The sequence below is a fragment of the Mesoplodon mirus genome, assembly GCF_964341445.2.
Source record: "Mesoplodon mirus genome assembly, chromosome: 17".
Taxonomy (NCBI): Eukaryota; Metazoa; Chordata; class Mammalia; order Artiodactyla; family Ziphiidae; genus Mesoplodon; species Mesoplodon mirus.
Genome location: NC_138993.1, coordinates 1,476,096 through 1,501,713, shown reverse-complemented (window position 1 = coordinate 1,501,713; position 25,618 = coordinate 1,476,096). Strand labels below are relative to the sequence as shown.

General features: G+C 40.0%; 1 protein-coding gene across 4 annotated transcripts in view; it reads left to right on the top strand.

Annotated features, from left to right (window-relative positions):
• The window catches only part of ZDHHC20 (zDHHC palmitoyltransferase 20), a 73,974-nt gene extending 48,901 nt beyond the window's left edge, over positions 1 to 25,073 (top strand). Inside the window, exons 8-14 of one of the 4 annotated variants that reach the window (XM_082602595.1) lie at positions 8,099 to 8,134; positions 9,473 to 9,605; positions 12,547 to 12,673; positions 16,945 to 17,034; positions 18,657 to 18,772; positions 20,146 to 20,223; positions 21,634 to 25,073. In XM_082602595.1, coding sequence (XP_082458721.1) covers positions 8,099 to 8,134; positions 9,473 to 9,605; positions 12,547 to 12,673; positions 16,945 to 17,034; positions 18,657 to 18,772; positions 20,146 to 20,183 — 540 coding nt within the window. In that variant the 3' untranslated portion in view covers positions 20,184 to 20,223; positions 21,634 to 25,073. Of the gene's footprint in view, positions 1 to 8,098; positions 8,135 to 9,472; positions 9,606 to 12,546; positions 12,674 to 16,944; positions 17,035 to 18,032; positions 18,078 to 18,656; positions 18,773 to 20,145; positions 20,224 to 21,633 lie in introns of those variants that run through there. The other 3 variants (XM_082602592.1, XM_082602593.1, XM_082602594.1) reach the window with 3 other exon arrangements.
• Positions 25,074 to 25,618: the final 545 nt, after the last annotated feature.

The following is a 25,618-nucleotide window of genomic DNA, read 5'->3' as shown; positions in this document are numbered from 1 at the left end:
AAGTGAAATCCCCAGCCCCAGGTAACCACTAATCTGTTTCCTGTCTCCGGAGATATTAATACTTTTTCTGTTGTGAGTTGCAAATGTTTTTCCACAATTTTGATCGATGTCTTGTAACCCTGTTTGCTTTTGTTTTTACTAAATCAAAATTTTATATTTTTAAAGCAGTACTTTTAAATTATGATTTCTGGCTTTGTTCTGTTCACTGTAAATTTATACAGATATTTACCCAGCTTTTCTTCTGGCATTTTTATTGTGGTTTTTTTCCTCCCTCCATTTAAGTCCTTGATTTTGAAGGTGGGGGTTATTGTGGTTAAAGGTACTTTTGTATTTACTCTTCCTAAAAACCCTATGAAGGTATTTTATTTTATTTTATTTTATTTATTTTTGGCTGTGTTGGGTCTTTGTTGCGGTGCGCGGGCTTCTCATTGCAGTGGCTTCTCTTTGTTGCACAGCATGGGCTGTAGGCGTGTGGGCTCAGTAGTTGTGGCTCGTGGGCTCAGTAGTTGTGGCTCGCGGGCTCTAGAGCGCAGGCTCAGTAGTTGTGGCACACGGGCTTAGTTGCTCCGTGGCATGTGGGATCTTACCGGACCAGGGCTCGAACCCGTGTCCCCTGCATTGGCAGGCGGATTCGTAACCACTGAGCCACCAGGGAAGTCCCTATGAAGGTATTTTAAAATGTAGGTTTTATTATTCTTCAGGTATGGTGAAGCTGACAGATCAGGAGATGATAACCATTGAAAAGATAGTTTGTTACTCACAGTTCCAAGGGAGGGTTCATGCCACCCCGTGCAGGGCCACACAGGGAAGCACCAGAGTTGCTCAGGAAACAGAAGGCACAGGGCCCGTGGGAAAGCATGGTGACGCAGGGTAAATGCTCCTAGGGTTAGCTGGTTTGAATGATTTCAGTGTTCTCTGAGGATACAGGCTGTCCCTGGTTGTCTGGTGTGATTAGGGCAGGGTAGTATTGCCCACTGGAATGTGAGAGCCAGAGAAAGGAGGTGTTTTGGAGTATGGGCTCTGGATTGATTAGTTTGTATATGAGAGGTACGTTCCTTGCTATCTCTGTAAGAATTGGATGGCCCTGGGAGAGGCACTCTCTCCCCAGTCAGCAAGGCTCCAGATGCCAGAGCATCAGGAATACAGAAAGGTAGAAAATACAATGAATGCAGAAGGAGCTATTATTATTCCAGTTTTCAGAGTTGGAAACTGAGGTTGGAAAAGTTAGGTAACTAACAAGGTCACATACTTAATAGTATAGGAAGCCAAAATTTTAACTTAGATCTTTCTCTTCCAACATGCAGATACCTGAGTCATCAAACAGAATTAATCTTCCAGGAAATGTCTAATACATTTTAGAAGGATTTTCGTTAAAACATCATTAGACTTTTGAAGTTTGGGTGTTTGGACCAGGTATGCTAGCACTTGCGGTCCCTTCGTGCATATTAGAAGCGAGCACCTGCGTGCCGTGTGGTATCGGCCTAATGAATTTTAGCCTCTGTTGTTCCCCTACTTGGGCAGCTTTGTTCAGTTTACAGCCTACTTCACCACACTCAGTGGTCCTATTTAAATGAAGATGAGGGAATTCCCTGGTGGTCCAGCGGGTAGGACCGCTGCTTTCACTGCTCTGGCCCAGGGTTCAGTCCCTGTTTTGGGAACTAAGATCCTGCAAGCTGTGCAGCACAGCCAAAAATTTTTCTAAAATAATAAATGAAGATGAATCTGTGCCAGATGAATGAAGTCCAAATCGTAGAATTTCCCATTTCTTTATCAGAAACTTATGTTTGCATGTAATGATTTATTAATTAAAAAATAAATATTTTAAAACTTTTTGAGGGCTTTCCTGGTGGCGCATTGGTGAAGAATCCGCCTGCCAATGCAGGGGACACAGGTTCGAGCCCTGGTCTGGGAAGATCCCACATGCTGCAGAGCAACTAAGCCCGTGTGCCACAACTACTGAAGCCCACGCGCCTAGAGCCCGTGCTCCGCAATAAGAGAAGTCACTGCAGTGAGAAGCCTGCGCACCACAACAAAGAGTAGCCCCTGCTCGCCGCAACTAGAGAAAGCCCGCGCGCAGCAACAAAGACCCAACACAGCCAAAAATAATAATAAATACATTTAAAAAAAAACAAACTTTGAGATTCATCATGAGTAAGGAAAGACTAATAAACTTAAGTCTACTTTTTTCTCCATTCTTCAACAATTACTATGTGCCAGGCACATATGTTCTAGGCACTTGGGATATATCAATATACAGAAGAGACAAAGAGATCTGTCTTTGTAGAATGTACTTTTGAGAAAGGGGAAACAAATAATAAACATAATAAATAAGTAAAGTATATTGTATATCAGAAAGTAAATGCTGTGAGGAACAAGTAGAGCAGAGAAAAGGATTTCGCACGTGTGTGGGGAGGGGGGGGTGTGACGGGCGCAGCTTATAGCACTAAAGAGAGTGATCATGGCAGACCCCCGTAAGAAGATTAACTTTGAGCAAGAGTTGAAGGAAGTTAGTGGATATCTGAGATAAGAATAGTTATGTGGGATTCTCTGGCGTTCCAGTGGTGAAGACTCCACGCTTCCAATGCAGGGGGCATGGGTTCGATCCCTGGTCAGGGAACCAAGATCCCACATGCCACATGGCACGGGGTTGGGGGGGGAGAACATTTATGCACCCAACAAAGGAGCACCTAAATATATAAAGCAGATATTAACAGAAGTAAAGGGAGAAATAGACAGCAAGACAATAATAGTAAGGGACTTTAATACCCCACTTTCATCAATGGATGAATCATCTAGACAGAAATGAAATAAAGAAACATTGGACTTAAATGACACTTTAGTCCAAATGGACTTAACAAATTTATACAGAACACTTCATCCAAAAGCAACAGAATACACGTTTTTCTCCAGTGCATATGGAACGTCCTCCATGATAGGTTACGTGTTAGGTCACAAAACAAGTCTTGCAAATTTAAGAATATTGAAATCATAGCAAGCATTTTTTCTAATTACAGTGATATGAAACTAGAAAGCAATTCCAAGAAAAAAAACTGGAAAATTCACAAATATGTTTAGATTAAACATGCAACTTAACAACCAATGGATGAAAGAAGGAATCAAAAAATATCTTGAGACAAATGAAAATGGAAATACAACATAACAAAACACGTGGGATGCAGCAGAAGCAGTTCTAAGAGGGAAGTTCATAGAGATAAGCCTGTATTAAGAAGGATGAAAGATCTCAGGTAACCTAACTTTACACTTCAAGGAACTAGAAAAAGAGCAAAGCCTGAAGTTAGGGACTTCCTGGTTGTCCAGTGGTTAAGACTCCGTGCTTCCACTGCACGGGGCTTGAGTTCGATCCCTGACTGGGAAACTAAGATCCCACATGCCGTGCAGAGCGGCCAAAAATAAAATTTTTTAAATAGCCCTAAAAGGAAGGAATTAAAGATCAGAGTGAAAATAAATGGAACAGAAACTAAAAAGATAGTAGAAAAGATGAGTGAAACTAAGCTGGTTTTTTGGGTTTTTGTTTTGTTTAGTTTTGGCTGAGTTGGGTCTTCGTTGTTGCACGCAGGCTTTCTCTAGTTGTGGTGAACGGGGGCTACTCCTCCTTGTGGTGCGCAGGCTTCTCATTGCGGTGGCTTCTCTTGTGTGGAGCATGGGCTCTAGGTGTGCGGGCTTCAGTAGTTGTGGCACGCGGGCTCAGTCATTGTGGCACGCGGGCTCAGTAGTTGTGGCTCGCGGGCTGTAGAGCATAGGCTCAGTAGTTGCAGCGCACGGGCTTAGTTGCTCCACGGTATGTGGGATCTTCACGGACCAGGGATCGAATCCATGTCCCCTGCATTGGCAGGTGGATTCTTAACCACTGTGCCACCAGGGAAGTCCTCCTCTTTCATTTCTGATTTTGAGTCCTCTCTTTTTTTCTTGGTGAGACAAGGGAAAGGCCTGTCTATTCTGTTTATCTTTACAAGAAACCAGCTCTTAGGGCTTCCCTGGTGGTGCAACTAGAGAACCTAGAGAAAGCCCATGCACAGCAATGAAGATCTAACACAGCCAAAAATAAATATTAAAAAAAAAGACATTACAACTGATAAATACAAAGGATCAAAGAGATTTCTATGAACAATTATATGCCAAATAATTGGATAACCTAGAAAAAATGGATAAATTCCTAGAAACATACAACCTACCAAGACTAAATCATGAAGAAATAGAAAATCTGAACAGACTGATTAATAGTAAGGAGATTGGGCTTCCCTGGTGGTGCAGTGGTTGGGAGTCCACCTACCGATGCAGGGGACACGGGTTCGTGCCCAGGTCCAGGAAAATCCCACATGCAGCAGAGCGGCTGGGCCCATGGGCCATGGCCGCTGAGCCTGCGTGTCTGGAGCCTGTGCTCCGCAACGGGAGAGGCCACAGCGGTGAGAGGCCCGCGTACCGCAAAAAAAAAAAATAGTAAGGAGATTGAATAAGTAATCAAAAACCTCCAAACAAACAGAAGTCCAGACCAGGTGGCTTCACAGGTGAAGAGTTAACACCTGTCCTTCTCAGACTTCCCAAAAATGGAAGAGGGAACACTTCCAGACTCATTTTATAAGGTCAGTGTTACTGCAACAGTAAAACCAGACAAGGTCACCACAAGAAAATTACAGGCCAGTATCCCTGATGAACATAGATTTAAAAATCCTCGACAAAATGTTAGCAAACCAAATTCAACAATACATTAAAAGGACCATACACTATGATCAAGTGGGATTTATTCCAGGGATGCAAGGATGGTTCAACATCTGCATATCAGTCAATGTAATACACCACATTAACAGAATGAAGGATAAAAATTATATGATCATCTCAATAGATGCAGAAAAAGCGTTTGTCAAAATTCAGCATCCATTTATGATAAAAACTGTCAACAAAATGGATATAGAGGGAATGCACCTCAGCTTAATAAAGGCCATATATTGACAAGCCTACAGCTAACATCATACTCAGTGGTGAAAAGCTGAAAGCTTTTCCTCTAATATCAGAAACAAGACAAGGTTGCCCATTCTCGCCACTTTCATTCAACGTAGTATCAAAAGTCTTAGCCAGCCAGGACAGTTAGGCAAGTAAAAGAAATAAAATGCATCCAGATAGGAAAGGAAGAAGTAAAACTGTCTCTATTTTCAAGTGACGTATTAGAAAACTGTAGAGTCTACAAAAAAACTGTTAGAACTAATAAAGTCAGTGACGTTGCAGGTTACAAAATCAATATACAAAAACCTGTTGCATCTCTATACACTAATAACAAAGTGTCAGAGAAGAGAAGTTAAGAAAACAGTACTATTTACAATTGCATCAAAAAGAATAAAATACCTAGGAATAATTGTAAACAAGGATATGAAAGATCTCTACACTGGAAAGTAGGAGACACTGATGACAGCAAATGAAGAAGAGACACAGATAAATGGAAAGATAACCTGTGATTATGAATTGGAAGAATTCATATTGTTTAAAATGTCCATACTACCCACAGCAATCTACAGAGTGAGTGCGATCCCCATCCAAATTCCAATGCCATTTTTCACAGAAATAGAACAATCCTAAAATGTGTATAGAACCACAAAAGAGCCAAATAACCAAAACAGCCTTGAAGAAAAAGAACAAAGCTAGAGGCATCTCACTTCCTGATTTCAAATTATATTACACATCTGTAGTAATGAAAACAGTATGTTATTGGCATACAAACAGACACATAGATCAGTGGAATAGAATAAGAGAGCACAGAAATCAACCCATGCACATATGGCCAGTTAATTTATGACAAGGAACCAAGAAGATACAGTGGGGAAAGGACATTCTCTTCAGTACATGATGTTGGGAAACCTGGGCAGCCACATGCAAAAGAATGAAATTGAACCTCAGTCCTACATCATAGGCAAAAATCAATTCCAAATGGATTAAAGACTTGAACATGAGACCTGAAATCATAAATCTCCTAGAAGAAAATACAGGTGGTAAGCTCCTTGACATCAGCCTTGGCAATGATTTTTTGGATTTGACATCAAATGCAAAAGCCACAGAAGCAAAACTAAACAAGTGGGACCGTGTCACACTAGAAGCTTCTGCACAGAAAAGGAAATCATTAACGAAAAGGCAGCCTACTGAATGGAAGAAAATATTTGCAAATTATGTATCTGATAAGGAGTAATATTCAAAATATATAAAGAACTCATACAACTTAATAGCAAAAACAAAACAATCAGATTAAAAAATGATCAGAAGATCTGAATAGACATTTTTCCAGTGAAGACATGCAGATGGCCAACAGACACATGAAAAGATGCTCAACATCACTAATCATCGGGGAAATGCAAACCAAAACCACAGCAAGATACCACCTCACACTTTTTAGAATGGCCATTATCAAAAAGACAAGAAATAACAAGGTTTGGCAAGGATGTGGAGAAAAGGGAGCCCTTGTGTGCTGTTCGAGGGAGTGTAAATTAGCGCGGCCATCGTGGAGAATGGTACGGAGAGTCCTAAAACAATTAAAATTAGAACTATTATACAGTCCAGAAATTCCACTGCTGGGAGTATATCCAAAGGAAAGGAAAACACTAACTCAAAAAGATACCTGGGGGCTTCCCTGGTGGCACAGTGGTTGGGGGTCCACCTGCCGATGCGGGGTACGCAGGTTCGTGCCCCGGTCCGGGAGTGTCCCACATGCCACGGAGCGGCTGGGCCCGTGAGCCATGGCCGCTGAGCCTGCGTGTCCAGAGCCTGTGCTCTGCAACAGGAGAGGCCACAACAGTGAGAGGCCCGCATACCGCAAAAAAAAAAAAAAAAGATCTGCATCCCTGTGTTCATTGCAGCATCGTTTATAACAGCCAAGACCTGAAAACACTCTTAAGTTTACATTGGTGGATGAAGAAATTGTGGTACAAATATGCAACAGAATTTATACCGTTGCATAAATGGTATAAATTCTGCCATAGAACAAGAAGGAAATCTTGCCGTTTTTGACAACTCAGATGGACCTTTAGGGCATTATAATAAGGGAATAAAGTCAGACATAGAAAGACAAATACCATATTATCTAACTCTTATGTGGAATAAAAAAAAAAAACCCATAGATACAAAGAACATTTTGGTGGTTGTCAGAGGTGTTGGGTGGGAGATGGGTTAAGTGGGAGAAGGTGGCAGAATAAGCCTGGGGCTGTGATGTACAACCTGGTGACTATGGCTAATAAGTCTATATGAAAGTGTCTAAGAGTTAGGTCTTGAAAGATCTCCTCACAAGAAAAAAGGTTTTGTGACTCTGTGGTGATGGATGGTAACTAGACTTATGGTAGTGATCCTTTTGCCATATAGACATATATGGAATCATTATGTTGAACTCCTGAAACTAAAGTAACATATGTCAGTTACATCTGAATTTTTTTTAAGAGTGACTGTGGTAGGCCTCAGTAAGAAGGTAAAACTGAGCAAAGACTTGACGGGACTTAGTGGATACCCGAGAGAAGCGTGTTTCAAACAGAGGAGACATCTGACCTTTAGAGTAAAGGCCCAGAGGAGGAGCACCATGCCAGGCAGCTGGCAAGGCTGGAGTAGATAAGCAGGGGGAACGGGTCCAAGAGGCGGCCAGGGTTGCAGGGTCGTTGTGGGCGTTGCAAGGGCCGTGGAATGGGGAGCAGGGGTAACGCCATCAGCCTTATTAAGGGTCCCTCTGGCTGCTGTGTGGAAAGTAGACTGGAGGGGAGGAGATGGCACCCCTTGGAAGGCTATTGCAGTACCATTGAGGCAGGTGAGAAATTATTAGATCTAGTTTTTAGAAACTACTCATCCGAAGTTTTTAAAAAGCTGTTTGCTAAAAAAATCAATTTTATGCTTTCCTAGATACAAATCTCTGTTTTAAAAACTTTGTGGAAACCCTAAACATGCTTGGAGAGCGGAATGTTCTTGTCTTTTGTGGTTTTTGAGAAAACGACGTTGATGACCTTTAGAGAGCCACATCTTAGTGGTCCTTCCAAACATGAAAGGTTTATAACAATAGTGCGCAGGATAATTTTGTATAAAAAGTGGTTTCTTAATGCGTTGTCTCTATTTATACAAGCTTTGCCACAGGAAATCTACAGAGAGTTGTCCAAAGGTAAAATACCTCATTGCAGGCTCCCCTGGTGGCACAGTGGTTGAGAATCCGCCTGCCAATGCAGGGGTCACGGGTTCGAGCCCTGGTCTGGGAAGATCCCACATGCCACGGAGCAGCTAAGCCCATGCGCCACACCTACTGAGCCTGTGCTCTAGAGCCCATGAGCCACAACTACTGAGCGCATGTGCCGCAACTACGGAAGCCCACACGCCTACAGCCCGTGCTCCGCAACAAGAGAAGCCACTGCAATGAGAAGCCCGTGCACTGCAACAAAGAGTAGCCCCCGCTCTCCACAACTAGAGAAAGCCCACATGCAGCAATGAAGACCCAACGCAGCCAAAAATAAATAAATTTTAAAAATTAAAAAAAAATACATCATTGCCATGACATTCTTGCCATCTTTTTTGTGACATTGATAGTATGTATAGTACCCATTTGTTTCACAAGATGGGGAGATAGAAGAATCACTTGATGTATTTAAAAGGTATTGCGGTTACTCTGGAAGAGAAGAGAAGATAGATGTCAGAATCAACTAATGCTAAAAACCTTCCTGTTGGCCTGTAAACAGTGTTTAAATCAAGCAGGAGCCGCTCTTGTTCTGTGAGGCTGTGGTTGGCTGTGCAGCTTTGTTGTGAGAGCGAGTGCTTAAAGGCTTCCTTGTGATCCTCTTGCTAGAGACTGACTTCTTCTGGGTTAACACTTGCTTCTGTTGAGATGAATCTAGCCGTTAGAATGGGTAACAGAAGCTGTTTTAGTTCACTAATGCCTTGTGGCAAATTGACAAACCAAAATCGGTGATGACCGAAACAGGCTCTGTAGGAAGGGAGCAAGGATTAAAGAGGGAGGAATGGAAGCAGCTGAAGGGATGACTGTGCAGTGGTGTTCCGAAGATACAGACTAGGGAAGTCCAAAGATAAATTTATCACGATTAGTTTCTGGTTATATAATTAAAACAAGCAAATAGTAGCGTAGATGGAGAAAACCCTCATGTATCCTGGATGTTGGGGAAAGCTTGAATATATGTATAAAGTACAAAAGAAAAACGTTGGGTAAAAATGTCCATCTTTTTATTTATTACTGAAACTATTGCTAAAATTTAAGAGCAGTTTTTGAAGTGACTCTTTCTGACATGTTCTGTAAGCAAGCCCCTCTGATAATACCAATTCTCTGCTTTGGGAAATGTTGCTTTTGGATGTATTACCTAATTTATTTTTTTACTTCTCATATCTGGCAATTTTTTGGCGAATTCAGCAATCTTCAGGAAGAACCAAATTTGTTAAGAGTATATTTTGGAGGTTGACTGTTCTGAAAAGTCAGTCTTCTTTTTTCTTCCCGCAGAATGAACTCTCAGATACACGTGCAAAATTCCACATACTTTTTCTGTTCTTTGTGTCGACAATGTTCTTCATCAGCGTTTTGTCACTTCTCAGCTACCACTGCTGGCTCGTTGGGAAAAACAGAACAACCATAGGTAAGTAAGTTAAAATAAAGCATAATTATGTAGGAAATGGCCACAAATGAACATGAAATCTAGAGAAGGACAAAAGATGATAAAGATAAAATCATTCTGTATTAAAATTAACTTGGACTGGATAGGAACAATGGCTGTTTAATAAACATAAAGGTTCATAATTTTGAGAAGGTTGAGGAAGTAAGATTGACTTTTATATATTTTTTCAGTAGTGTGTTGTATATAAAAGTAGAGAACTGACTATATTTTATAAATTTTAATAAAAGCTGTTTCCTGCATTTGTTGTATCACTAATGTTAGCACTTATGTCCCTTTTTTGCTCATTTTTTTAAAATGAAAATATTGGGGAAGAATTCAGTAAGGTATTCCAATAATTGGACACACACTTCTTAAACAACAGTGGTGTGGCATTGCTCAGACTAAACCATTGGCATGTAAGCAGCAACACCAGCCATAACTGGAATATTGAGGTATTGGCTAACAAAATAGGGATCTGTCACAGTGTTTCGAAAGAAAGTTAAACACCCCCTGCTGTCTAAAGGAGAGTTGGACATACTTTAACATAGAAAGATGCAGACATTGTAGGGAGATTCTTAGGTACTTTTACATTTGGATCACTTTAATCTCATGTCTTATGGAGTCCTGTAAAATATGACGGGCTTCCAGGGTCAGGGTTTGGTGCCCTGCCTTTCCCAGCTCACTCTGCTGTTGCCCTCCAGTTCCCATGCCTTCATCCCTTTTCCATGTGAATAAGCTTCCTTATGTCAATTAATTTATCATCGTCACAGAATATCCTGTCATCTCTTCACCTTTAACCCGAGGTCACAGAAGGCAGCCCACATGCAAAGCCTAGCTCTTCAGACCTCCCAAGCAGCTGGACACTGAGAGATTTCACACAGAAAAGGAGATTTCTTCTTTTCAAAACTGACGACTCTGGTGGCCCTATTTTCCCACCTGGTGTCATTCGGTAGGAGCTCAGTAGTGGCCGACTGCTTCGGTGGCCACGAGCATTTAATTGGCCATGGTTCCCACCCTGCTTCACTTGTTTCCCACCCAAACCCTGTAGGTGTCTGAGAGGTGAGTGCTTCCTGGGAAACACATTGTTCTCTTAAAAACAATCTTTTTCAAACGTTTTTACCAGTGATTACAGTAAGAAATGCATCATTTTATATCACTACCTAGTGCATGCACACACATTTATAAAATGATGTAATTAGAATAAGCAAAATCTTCGTAAAACATCATTAATGTCTACTATGTCCAATATACTCTGATATTTTCTGTTCTAGATCTTTAAAAAGAAATGCTGGTTTCAAAGCACTGAATTGATTCTACAGCCTCTTCAGATTTCTAAACCCACACTTTGAAAAACCTTCCCCTAACACACCACTCCCTGCACACCCTGGTGTTACCCAGCTCTCCACTGCTGCTTCCAGATGTCCTCTGGGGCGTCACTTGCACCTTCCTCATAGCTGTCCCCGCCCTACCTTGAATCATTTCTCATGTTGCAGAGTTTCTATTAATACATTCAAACTGCTGCTATCACCCCAGACAGGCTGGGTGGCCTCTTCGATCCTGATAGCCAGTCATTCCTGTACCCAAACACTGAACCTTTCATCACTGGAAACTGAAGAGGTCTCACATTTTCACCTTGAAGCCTCCATTCCCTGACCACAGTCTTTATGTGTTCAGCTCTCCCTTTCCGTGTTCCAGTGTGCGCCCTTTTTAGCTTACTGAGTCCTCCACACTCCACCACTTTTCTCCCACGTTTCTTTCCCTTCTGGTTTTGTTTCTCACCCTTTTCCATTCTAGATCCCATAATAAATGCCCTCAAGCTCCCAGCAGCACCCTCGCACTACACATGCCCCTAAGTGCCTCTTCTCCCATGACGCCTTTGCCAGTCCCTGACCCAGGTTATTCCAGCGATGCGTTCTTCTCCCAGTGCGATGGGGCTGGAGAGAGCCGGTGAAGGCCGTCTCGCTCCCACAGCGGTGGTCACAACTACAGATTCAAAGTCTCAGACCTTACTTAGGCCCTCAGCTCTGTTTGGCAGTAATGTCAGTATTCCAGCCTTTCATCATTCTCCCTAATTTCCTTACCTATTTTGTGAATGCTTCATAGAAAAATTAGAAGTTGTCACAAGTAAATTCTTATCGTCTCACCTTTATAACCTCACACAAACATTTCTACTTTCAAACCCATCACTGTCACCCTCTTTCTAATTTCTGTGGACACGATGTCTTTTCTGGTATCTATGGTTAATCTTTAGAACCTTTTCTAAAGGCCATCCCATTTCTTCTAGAACTTTCTTCCATCAGTTTTTACTTCACTTTTCTGTGTCATCAACCTTTCCCAATCCATCTCTCCCTGGCTCCTTCTTATCCATAGCTTATAAAACATTCTGAAATGCATTTTGTCTTTAAACAGAGATCCTAGGCTCTGGCCACCATCAGCTTCCTCACTTGTTATTCATAGCTCAGGATCGAGCTCAGGCGTCACCTCCTACATATTTCACCTTCCTTGGCCACCACCCCACATGTATCCGTATCACACTGTCATTCTGATAGACTTTTGTTAGACTGTGGGTTCTTTGATCAGAATTTCATCTACTTTACCTTGGGATCCCAAAACCTGGTGCTTTGCCATAGGCACGTAGTAGGAAGTTGATAAATAATGAATGAGTGAAGTTGCAAGAGATAGAATATTAAAAAAAAAAAGAAGAAAAAGAAAAAGGCTAAGGTGTATTGAACATTCTTCAGTCGATTTTACTTAATATCACACAATAATTTTGACATTTTCATTTTATAAGGGTGATGAAATATTCAAGAGGTTATATTTTTTTCCCAAAAAAGTTTAAAAAGAAAAAAATTGGTACTTTCCTTCCCTCCTATAATTTTTGAATAGGTTAACTCTTCTTTTTTGTAATATATATCTGTAACAGAATCATTCCGTGCACCCACATTTTCATATGGACCTGATGGAAATGGTTTCTCGCTTGGATGCAGTAAAAATTGGAGACAAGTCTTTGGTGATGAAAAGAAATATTGGCTACTTCCAATATTTTCAAGGTAGTTTATAAAATGCACGTCTCAGAAATTATGGAACCTGTGATAGTCTCTGTCTCTCTGATTAAGTGATTCAGAGAATATAGTATATTATGACATTATGAGCCTTAAGAATGAAAACTCAGAATATCTTGATTACGTGAAGTATTTTATTTTTCATGTTTTTTATAAGGGTGAAGGAGAGTTTGGGCATATATTTGAATGAGAAAAAAAGATGATTCATAGAAAATAAGAATCACTCTTTTTTTTTCAAAATGAAAATAAGTTTGTGAAGTAAAGAATCATAAGAATTTATATTTATTAGCCATATCTTCAAAGATTTCCAATACAGGTTATGTATTCTGTTGTGTCTTAAATCAAAGAAGACCCAACACATAATGCAGTTTTTACCTGCATTTAAATTTAAATGAGAATATATGCTCAAGATGATTCATAATTTCCTTTTCTCCCAAATTCTCAGCCATCCTAGGCCATCTATATACCAAAAGTCATTATAGAGAAGGAAAAAGTATTTGAAATTCAAGTACCATATTTGTAAGTGTTGTGGGGTTTTTTCCTTTTTTCCCTTAACAGGGAACTGTATTGCTTGTTATTTTGTCTGAAAATGACATATTTGCATTCTTTTTTTTTTTTTTTGGCCACGCCACATGGGATCTTAGTTCCCTGACCAGAGCTTGAACCCAGGCCCCAGCAGTGAAAGGTCAAAGTCCTAGCCATTGGATGGCCAGGGAATTCCCAATTGCCTTCATTTTTGAAAGACATTTTGCTTGGTATAGAGTTGTAGATGCTGCTTGCATTTTTTCTGATAAGAAGTTTGTGGATATTATGTTTATTATTATTTCTGTAATATGACATTTTTCTCTGGCTGCTTTTAAGATTTTGTTTATCACTAGTTTCTTGCAATTTGATTATGACATGCCCGGTGTCGTTTGCTTCATGACTCTCGTGCTTAGGATCGTTGAGCTTCTTGGATCTGTACTTTTTAAACTTTCATCAGATTTGGAAAGTCCTTTTAACCACTGTCTCTTCAGGTATTTCTTCTGTCGCCTCCCTCCCCTCGTCCCTGCAGGGACCCCAGCTACATGTCTGTGGCTCCTCGGGAGGCTCCACCACGGCTCACTGGTGGCTACTCACCTTCTGTTCAGTCTTTTTCCTGAGTTTCATCTTCAAGTGCGCCAGTCTCTTCTGTGAGCTTTATCTGTTGTCTCTTATATTCAGGTGTTTCCACTCCGACTGGTTGGAACATAGACTATTATTTTTAAAGGTTATTTTCTCTAAACAGAAATTTCAATGTTGGCAGTTGGGTTTGTTTGTTTGTTTTTTGCGGTACGTGGGCCTCTCACTGTTGTGGCCTCTCCCGTTGCTGAGCACAGGCTCCGGACGCGCAGGCTCAGCGGCCATGGCTCACGGGCCCAGCCGCTCCGCGGCATGTGGGATCTTCCCGGACCGGGGCACGAACCCGTGTCCCCTGCATCGGCAGGCAGACTCTCAACCACTGCGCCACCAGGGGAGCCCAGCAGTTGGGTTTTTTGTCTTTGTTTTTTTTTCCCCTTCTTTGAAGATGTTGTTCCATTATCATCTGCCTTGTGTCGTTTGTATCAATAAATCAGCCTCTCTTATCTTTATTCCACTGTTTGTACAGGCACACCTCAGAGATTATTGCAGGTTTGGTTCCAGACCACCACAATAAAGCAAATATCATAGTAAAGAGAGTCATACGACCTTTTTGGTTTCCCAGTGCATATAACAGTCTATAACCATAGACTGTTAAGTGTTCAATAGCATTATGTCTAAAAAAAAAAACAATGTACATACTTTGATTTAAAAATACTTTATTGCTAAAAACTGCTAATTGTTATCTGAGCCTTCAGCAAGTCGTAATCTTTTTGCTGGTGGAGGGTTTGAAATATTGTGAGAATTGCCAAAATATGACACAGAGACGCAAAGTGAGCAAATGCCGTTGGAAAAATGGCACCGATAGACTTGCTCAATGTAGGGTTGCCTCAAACCTTTAATTTATAAAAATCACAGTATCTGCAAAGCACAGTAAAATGAAACACAATGAAATGAGGTATGCTTGTAAATTACTATGTCTATTTTTCCCCTGTGGCTACTTTTAAGATTTTATCTTTATCACTGGTTTTAAGTAGTCTGATGATGATGTTCCTTAGTATGGTTTGCCTTGTGTTTATCCTCTTTGGAGTTCGTTATGGCTGCGTTGGGTCTTCGTTGCTGTGTGCAGGCCTTCTCTAGTTGCAGCGAGCAGGGGCTACTCTTTGTTGCGGTGTGCGGGCTTCTCATTTAGTGGCTTCTCTTTGTTGCGGAGCACAGGCTCTAGGCACACGGCTTGCAGTAGTTGTGGCACATGGGCTCAGTAGTTGTGGCATACGGGCTCAGTAGTTGTGGCTCGTGGGCTCCAGAGCGCAGGCTCAGTAGTTGTGGCGCACGGGCTTTGTTGCTCCATGGCATGTGGGATCTTCCCGGACCAGGGCTCTAACCTGTGTCCCCTGCATTGGCAGGAGGATTCTTAACCACTGTGACACCAGGGAAGTCCAATCTGAATAATTTTGAAATAATTTTCAATTGTTTTTTCTGCCTGCTTCCTATTCCTGTGCCCCTCCCCCACTAGCTTTTCAGGTTCTCTTAAATATATGTCATGACCCGCTGGTCATTGCTGTTGTCCCTCCCTTCTCCCCCTCCATCTTTTTTCTCTCTTGGCTTCAAATTGGATCGTTTCTATTGTTACATCTGTGAGTTCACTTATCTTTTCTTCTGTAATGTCTACTGTTAAGCTCATCCAGTGAATTTCTTATTTCAGATATTATATTTTTCAGCTCCAAAAGTTGTTTGGTTCTTTTTTTATATCTTACATTTCTTTTTTCTTCATATCCACTTTTTCCAGTTAATTCATGGACATATTTGTAATCACTGTTTTAATGTCTTTGTTTCAAGTGTTCATGGTCATTTCTAAATCTTTTCTATTGACTTTTTTTTCTCTCAGTTATGATCACATTTTCCTGCTTTTTATGCTAGTAATTTTTGATTGGATGGTGGACATTTTGAATTCTGAGTGTTTAAATTTTGTCTGCCTTTAAAGAATGTTGAATTTTGTTTTGGCAGACTTCTGTTTCAACTTAGTCCTCCTTGCTTAAACCTTTGGTTGAGTGTAGGTAGCATTTTCTCTAGGGCAAGTTTATTCCTACCGCAAAGGTGAGAGCCTGGTTTATTCCTACCGCAAAGGTGAGAGCCTGCTGCGGTCTCTGCCATATCCACATGTTCAGTGAGGTCTCTCTACTCTGGCAGGTCGAATGCAAATGGCTTCCAGTGCTGTGCAGGCTCTGAATTGTTCAGCTTACACTCCCCAGTTGTTCTTTCCCCAGATTCACATATGTGGCTTAGTATTCATCAGAAGACTCAAGTAAAACCCTGTGCAGATTTCTGTAGCCCTTTCTCTGCACATATCCCTCTTCCTCAGCTCTGTCCGATAGAAGCAAGCCTCCTCATCTTCTCGAAACTCCCATCTCTCTCACCTTAATTCAGTGAGACCACCTTGCTCTGCACATCCCCCTGTTGGTGCTCAAGTTCTGGCAGAAGCTGCAACTCCTTGGTTGGTTTCTCTTCTTTCAGACACCACAGTTCTGTGCTGCCTGTTTTGAAAAGAGTTGTTGTATGTACTGTTCAACAGGAGGTCAAATGTACCAGTCAGTCCATCTTGGCTGGAAGTGGAATTCCCTGCGGTACACAGTTTTGATGTTTCTAGAATGTGGAAGGCATAGCTGTACTTTCTTTTAAGTTGTGAACTTCTTGAAGGCAGAGATTTTCTTTTCTTTTGTTCAGTGGTATACCCCTAGCACTTCAAATGGTACTTGGAACATCCAGTATACTTTCATTTAATGAATGTTGTTGAATAAATAAATATGTGGAACTTACATCTTGAATTTCAGTTTGAGCATTTATGATATCTTAAATGATTGTGATAAGCAGTCAGTTACCCAAATATTTGAATATGTATGTTTATCATGACTTTAATAGACATGATCATTTTAATAGTCATGGAAGATACTGTTTTTAACTATATGTAAATTATAAAAGAAAAAGACATATTTCCTCAGTGGAGTCTAATAACCCTCTAAATTAGAAATCTTAGAAATCATTCTCTGAAATGACAAGTTGTGATAATTTTATACCATGCCTCTGGAAAATAGGTGTTAAATTTGACCACTTTGATTTAACTGAACATGATTAAATTGTTACTGATATTTTTCATTACGCAGTCAGGGTGATGGCTGCAGTTTTCCGACTCGCCTTGTGGGGACGGATCCAGAACAAGCTTCTGTTTCAAACCACAGTGAAAATACCAGAAGGTGTGCTTCTTGTCATTAAGTTTTTCAGAATTCATTATAGAGCAAACTGTGTGTGTGTGTGTGTGTGTGTGTGTTATACATAGATAAATACAGTAGTAATGTAGCAAGCCAGCATAGATAAAGAGAAATTCTATTCAGTTTTTTTAACTGAGGGTTAAAATGTGGATATAGCTGATATGCTCAGGATAACCATATTTTTTATCATTCAAACCAGAACACTTTTGAGAGTAAGAAAGTGAACGCTTGCTATTAGTAGTTGAAGCAGGACAGTCTCATGTCACTGGACGCGTCTGGCAGGGTAGGAAGCACGGCTACCCTGCCTGCGCTGCGTCTTCCTAGAAACGAAGACTCTTTCAAGATTTGATTATGTTGGTTTATATCAGTTATATTTTCAAAGAAGTTAGTCATTGTACTATTCACCATTTTATTTTGATAAACAGATTTTAACTGCAGCGTGAAAATAATATTAATGAGGATTCAAAAATACAAATACAAAATTTTTCTTCTTCGTCTTAGAGGATATTTTCTCAGAGTTTGTATGGCAAGCACACTGATTCATAAATTCAGAGAAATAGTTCATTTTAAATGAAATTTTAAAGGAGATAGAGATGCTTCTGTCAAAGTGAAACACTTGAAACCTACTTACTACAGAAATAAGTTGTGGGGGAGGAGGGATTATAAATTCCAAGCTAGGGGATTAATTTTGGAAGAACATAGGCCTTAGAACCTAGGACCTCAGAGCTCGAAGAAGTTACTTAAACTGTCTGAGCCTCAGCTGCCAGCTCTATGAGAGGAGGATTTGTACTCCCTTCGGGGGTTATTGTGAAGATTGCGATGGCGTGTAGAAAGCACCCAGCACAGCGTCTGCCCATAGTGGGTCCCCAACAATACTAGTTCCCTTTTCCGCCTTCTTTTTTTCCTCCATTCCCTCCCTCCCTGGATGTCTTAGCTAGAAAACTAAGTCTACGCTAAATCACTAAATCATTTTTTCCCCTTAGATCTATACTGCAGAGGTAGAAAGCAGAAAACTTGGGAAATGACAGGTAATCTTTTTGTCCTGGCCACAGACGTAGATCCTCACCTGTCCTTGTGCTACCTTATGGCTCTTGATTAACATGTTAAAAATGTTTCAGATTGGCCTCTGAAGCTGTTTTTCTTTTATCTAATTGTTTTCATTGGCAGTGCTGAGTACAAATTCTTGGGTCTAGAGAGCCATTTAATGCGGGGGGGTTGGGGGCACATTTTCTCTTTTTTTTTTTTTTTTTTTTTTTTTTTTTGCTGTACGCGGGCCTCTCACTGTTGTGGCCTCTCCCGTTGCGGAGCACAGGCTCCGGACGCGCAGGCTCAGCGGCCATGGCTCACGGGCCCAGCCGCTCTGCGGCATATGGGATCCTCCCGGACCGGGGCACGAACCCGTATCCCCTGCATCGGCAGGCGGACTCTCAACCACTGCGCCACCAGGGAGGCCCACATTTTCTCTTGAAGATGGAGTTTTTACAGAGTGCTGAGATCTCATGAGTTGCCCTCACATTTAGGAGAAGGAATACTAATTTGCTTCTTATTAATTAAGTATCATTAATTGAGCATTAGACTATTTACTAAATTATTTGCTCCTCTTTCAGTATTGGCTCAAATCCACCCTTTCCTATCAAACCGCTTAGTGAATCAAAAAACCGCTTGTTGGACAGTGAATCTCAGTGGCTAGAGAATGGATCTGAAGAAGGTGTTATCAGATCAGGTAATGCTCGTCATCTGAAAACATTGCTTTGTCTGGTTAAAATGAAAATCACCAGGTTTAATAAATGTGGAAAAAGTAAAATACACTATGTGCTATTTTAAAATACTAAAATATTTGAAACTTTTTAATAAAATATCTTATACGTGGGCCGTTAGCGTTTACTGGTAGCTTTCACGGAGGCGAAGGGTGAGTGAGGAAGTGTAGTGGCTGCTGCTGTGTTTTTTTCTGTTCATGATTTTGTTTTTCCTTGTTGTTACCCAGCCATGTATTTTGTCACCTCAGATGTAGACAATTCTTTTGACATAATATTTTGGATAATGCTTAAACAAGGTTATCCTTTGGGGTCATAGCTTTTGCTTATTTGAAAATAATTTTGAAATGCCTTGTACTCTTTGGCTGTCTTGTCTTAGTATAAAAAGAGTGCACTGAATGTATTTGAAACATGGTGACTTAATCATTTCATGAATTGTGGTACATTATACAACAGTTGATAAGACAGAAGTGCGCTTTTGAATTAGGCCTTGGTTTATAATATAGTCTGGCCGCTCGCTAGCATTACAGCTTAAATCACATCTGTGGTTCTTAATACTAGTAATAACATTCTTCTTGCACTGTAGGAAGATGGTTTGGTACTAACTCTAGGAAATAACCTAAAACTTGAAAGCTTGCTGTCACAATTTCTGATTTGTTGTTAATTGTCATTTTGGCTTTCAGTAGCATTTCAATTCTCTTAAATTAGTTTCATTGAGACCTTCATTCAGGGGACTTACCTGGTGGCCCAGGGGTTAGGAATCCACCTGCCAATGCAGGGGACACAGGTTCGAGCCCTGGTCCAGGAGGATCCCACATGCCGCGGAGCAACTGAGCCCATGTGCTGCAGCTGCTGGGCCTGTGCTCTGGAGCCCGCAAGCCACAACTACTGAGCCCGCATGCCACAACTACTGAAGCCCATGTGCCTGGAGCCCGTGCTCCGCAACGAGAGGCCACTGCACTGAGAAGCCCGTGCACCACAACAAAGACCCAACACAGCCAAAAATAAATAAAATAAATATTTTTTAAAAGACCTTCATTCAGGTCATTAGACCCTCAGTATAAAATCAAGGGGAAAATCCATTTGTGGACTTGAAAGTATTGCTCCTGAACATCTTTAGAGCCAATGGACGTTTTTACAAAGATAAGCATAAAACCAGACTTTCAGATTTTAGCACTGCTTTCCTTCCTTCTGGGTTCTAACAGAAGGCAAATGGTTGGCACCAGAAGCCTATTTAGTGCTTACATAATACTTGCTTTTACTGTAATCATCAATTTTACCATTTAGCCAGAAACTTAATATTTCTTTTTTTGTCATGTCATATATAATTATGTGCTTACAGGGACAAATAACCATGTAACAGTGGCAATAGAAAATTGAGTATCACTTGTTCATAACTAACCAGTTGAATAAGAGCAAGGTAAGACAGTATAAAGGTAATTTCTCCAAAAATTAGTTTATTTGCATGTCATAATCTCAAAACAATGTGCAATTCAGTCTTTTTTACTCTTTCCATTATGTCAGCAAAATCAGGTAGTTCAGGAGAGATTGGAAGGTAACATCTGCCTAACTCCCATTTTTCTGACCACTCCTAGCATGATCTTACTGGATATTTGTTGGTAGATTAATGAGGAAACTAGTAAAAATTGTTAGGATTGGTATATGGACAACTAACCTTTTCACTGAACGGTACCTTATTAGTTTAAGGAAAAAAGGTGACTTTTGCCCACTACTGAAGAAATTTGATCCAGACAAGAGTGACTAAGATTAAAGACTGAAAAAAAGACTGGAGAGGTTCACGATGTTATTTACTTGGTAGAAGATATAGCAGAAGAGCAGTTCACTGTAGCCACGTACATGGATCAGGGATGCCTTCTCTGTGCGCCCAGAGGCAGGAGCCAGAGGAGGTTGATTGAAGTAGGAATAGAAGCCCTTCCCGGTGGACCCGTAGGAGCAGTGAGGGCAGTGCTAACGCCGACACAGGGATGTAGTGAACTCTCCTGCTGCTGAAAAACAGAGAAGACAGCTGTACACGTTCAAGTCAGAAGCTAAGCTCACTGGCTCAGCAGCATCATGCGCAGCTATTAGAGTTTTGAAAACCTACGTGTAGTGCTTCTTGGTTACCTGTTGCTACCTAGCAAGTTATCACACACTTAGCAGCTTAAGACAACACACCTTTATTACCTCAGTTGCTCTGTTCTCATCTGTAGTCTCATCTAGGGGACATCTGCTTCCTTGCTTGGTGTTTGTCATTAGCATTCAGTTCCTTACAAGGACCTGGAGTCCATGTCCAAGTCACAGCCAGAGCCTAAGACTCAGAGAGCATCAGAAACAGCCCCCGGTGGGGCTCCGGGCAGGCAGAGGGCAGCAGGAGCTGCAGGCGGTGATCACGTGTCATTGGCAGCCCCACCCAGAGCTGGTCCTCAGACAGGGCTCCCGGGTCCTGGCTCCGGGCGTCTTCTCAGTGTAGGCGGAATAATGGCTGATGCTCGTGGTGGTTGAGAATCCTCACTGAAATTCCCATAAACTTCTGATAGCAGTCTTCTCAGATGATGCCCAAGTTGACACTAAGGGAAACGTGTAAGGATCTGCCTCTGTTAAAATAAATGCTCACTTAATGGCTTCAGGGAAAGTCAGTGATCCGTCCCTTATTTACGGCATCTAAAAACCTTTATTATTATTAGAATATTAGTAATATTAAAGTATTTCTTTCCTTTTGTGTTGTATTAGCAGCTTTATACCTTAGTCCAAAGAACTATTTAATAAATCTTATTTTCAGAAATATAAAATCAAGTTTTAATCAATAATTCCATTGTTTCTGGTTTTATAGGTTTGTAAAAACATTATGGACTGAATATTTTCAGTTTTATACGCAAGATGATGATCAGTGGAATTAAATAATTGAAGTATAAATGAAGATATATTTTTTAAAAAAGGAAACCTTTGTGCAGATGGTTGGATCCACAGAAGCACTACTCCAGAGCTGGAAGATGCCTTAATCTTAAATGAGCCCATCTGTTCAACACTGACTTACAGTTACAAAAGTGACTTAATTTTACTTTGGAAATGACATTTACTCATAACAACGTACTATGATATGCTATAATATGAGCTGTCAGGTCACATGTTAACATGGCGTATGTATTCTTTTGATACCTGAGTTACATTATTAGAGTTCTTAGTATCCATATAAATTTTCACTCCAGAAACACAAGGTAAAAACTTGTTTTAAGTGAAGTACATCTAGGTCAGTATGGTGGCTGAAAGTGCTTGCACTGTGTAAGAAAAAGAAAAGAATTGCTTTAAAAACAACTTGGTGTTTGCTAATTTATAGTTACTGTTTTATACTTTTCAACATTTTTACTAAAGATTTTTTTTTATTGTTGGCTATAAAATAACACTCAGAAGGATTTAGATACCTAATCATTTAAAACATGGAGCATATTTGTATAATTCATTGAAGGCTTAGTTCTAAGCATTAATTAAACCATGTGCAGTGTTGTGCCCAAGGCTTAAAGAAAATTTGGCAGTATAAGAAATTATCTTGTTTCTGCTTTCAATATACTCTTCTGTTGAACTTTCATGGGTATTTATACAGGTAGGGAAACAACGGTTACGTGTGCTATAGAAATACTGGACACAGTAGGATTGGGTAGAAGTGGCTAGAAGAAAAATAAAGCGAAAGACAAGCTACAGAAAGCTGTTCAAGTATGTTCTCAGAGTGCTGCCTGCTGCTGAGTTGACTTTCAAATTTCAATTTAGGTAATGACTGAAATTTGCTTTGAAACTTTTTACAGTAATCCTATAATAGCTTAAACAGCAACATAAAAGACAATTTGAACTAGGGTAAAACTGTTTAGCGTAACACTGCTCTCAAGAAGGAAATTCTCACTTGAGTTGTCATTCAAAACTTCCATTCTCTGAGAGGCGGATTCCACTCTTATATCTGACTTCCTAACAGCAACCCCTTTCTGCCTAGACACTTATCCCCCTTTTCCTTTTCAAATCCAATCTAAGTGACAGGGATAGTTGGCATTAATTCTAAAGAAAAATAGTGTCCTATAGCGGAGAAACAATATACAGATGTCACTCCTCCTTTATACTCTGCTTAGTCAGCCACACACAAGCTAAAATGACTGACTGCTTCCAGTAGTGGGTGGAGATCAGTTTTAACCAGCGTCTGTAAAAACATGTTATAGTTTCCTTGTCTGTAAAATGGGGTTGGGGAGAGGGGTGTTAAGAATGATTTCGACTGGATGACCTTTAACATTCTTCAATTTCTAATTTTGCACAATACCTTACTTAACATTCGTCCAACAGGTATATTTGGAGTTGTCTTCTGGACGCCAAACAATATACTAGGGATAGCTCTATAATCTCCTAATGTAGCATAAATTTTATAGCCTACTATTCCAGGTTTATAATTTATAGGATTTGTTTAATTCAATGGGCTATATTAATATTAGATGTTAAAAGCAAGTAATTTTTTTCCCCTTTGAACTAGAGGAATGAGTTAGCTTTGAAAATAGTTTGGAATACTATAATACAGTTTCTACCTTTATTTCAACGCTGTAGTCTTAATAATCTTGATTCTAGAAAACTTATGAGAGTTAAGGGATATCGATTTACCAACCAGAAACATCACTTCAGTTTGGCAGTTTGAGTATTATAAGGAAGTAGTAAATGTTTAAACGTAAGTGACTGCTTTCAGAAATGTCCTGGTACTTCTTGTGGGTATTTTTACATTCAGGTCAAAGGATTTGCATGCACCTGATTAACAACTGAGGAAACTTAATTTTCCCTTTAACCTATTTGGGTGCTTTTGTGGTGTTTCTTTTTCAGTTCTTTCAGTATGTTAACATCATCTTAATACCATTAGTAAACACCTTTTCAGGAATTTTCAGCTAAAGCCTTTTAATTTAGTTACCTTTGGTTTAATTAATTTATGGCCAACATTTGCCACGTTCTAAATATCTGGCTTCGTTTAGTTGTACATATTAATGACTGGCAAGGGCCTACACATGGTGGGAATCAGGAAAAGGCTGACTCTTCGGTATTTCTCTGGGATTGATTAATGCTGCCAACCTTTGCGGAGAAATGGTCAAAATGAAGCCCTGTCAAAATTTATTAGTACTGTCTTTGTTCCTTCAAACACTTGAACAGTTGTGATAATATTTAAGGAAAATAAAAGTTGAATTTCAGGTCTTGCCATAGCCATTAAAAACAAATTAGGAAACTTGGTTTTATGTGGGTACAAACTTACTTGAATATTCAGTACCTGAGGCATCTGACCACTGTCACTGTGCCAAACCAAAGAGCAGCTACAGCTTAGTGGTCACTGAACTTGCACTGCTTACCTAGTATAGTTTCATCTTTGCATATGGATGATTTTTTAAAATCCTTTTACAGATTTAGTGGTTATGATCCGAAGTGTCATAAGTTAATTTAACTTAGTTTAAATCAAATATGCAATGTTTACTTGAATTTATTTCTATTAATAGCAGATTTTGACTGTAGGATTTTCAGTCATGTGAGATTTCCTTTCAGTCATCTTTAAAGCAGATGCATATTAAGGGCTTAGTGTTAGGATCTGCATATTTGGGGCGCTGATAAGACAACTGACTTGCAAATATGTTTTGCTTACATTTTGTTCTAGGACTAGCACTGCTATCAATGGAAAGTATTTTTAACTAATCTGTTAGAGAAATTAACCATATTTTTGCATTTCAGCCAAAATAAAGACCGTATCTCATATTCTGTAAGATACAGCGAATATGTAAATCTCAAATTCATGTGTTTCTTATGATCTGAACTATATTTTCCAACTTAAATTAAAAATGCAAGATAGATTCAGCAAGGTCCATATTTTTCTAACGACTTCACTTTATATTGTTGAGTTGCATAAAGCAAGGAATTGTATTTGTATTAATAGCTTCAGAAAGCTGTTGAGTTTATCACATTTGTACATGATTGCAGGTTAGTCTATGCCCATTTACAGAAAAGGTGGACACTATTTCAAAGTGATCTTTAATATGTTTTTATATAAACAAATTTGAAACACAGTTTACTTTGGTTGTTTTTACATATGTCCTGTAAATCTTGTATTTGTTTTTCATAAGTGTAACCCTGAACCATGACTTAATGTTATCTTTGCTTTGTCTTTTGGGTGGCCTAACCTACATTAACATGAAGGCTGAACATTTTAAAACTTGTTTTTCCAAAACTCATAATAATGATTATTTAATAAATAAATAAAGTCCTGTATTTGAACAGCTGCTGCTGCTGTTAGGGGATGACTTGCTTTAGTCACCTGGCAGGTGTGGCAAGGTACAGCGTTGCCTTGGGAAAGCGGTGGGGCTGATCCTTAGGGCAGCCACGGGGACTACCTGAGTGCGACGACACTGTGGTCTCCCTACGCCAGAGCACACGAGGCTTTATCAAAAAGGTTTTAATTTAGCTTTTATTGAACAATTTTCAATTGTCCCCTTCATCAAACCTAAGAACTTCCGTTCTTTGAAAGACATTCTGTTAAAAGAATGAAAAGTCGAACACTGGAAAAAGAATACCTGAAAAAGCACTCATATCCAAAGTACATAAATCATCCTTAAATTTCAATATTGAGGTGACAACCTGATTTTTTTAAAATACACTTGTTTGTTTGGTTTGTTTTTTGGCTGCGCCGCCTGGCTTAAAGGGTCTTAGTTCCGGGGGAAGTCCTCCAAAATAGACGATGTCCAATTGTCCACTTTTAGGAGCAAATCTCACCAGAAACCGCTATTTTTAGGAGCGCGTTTAACTGGAAAAGTAGATTTTTT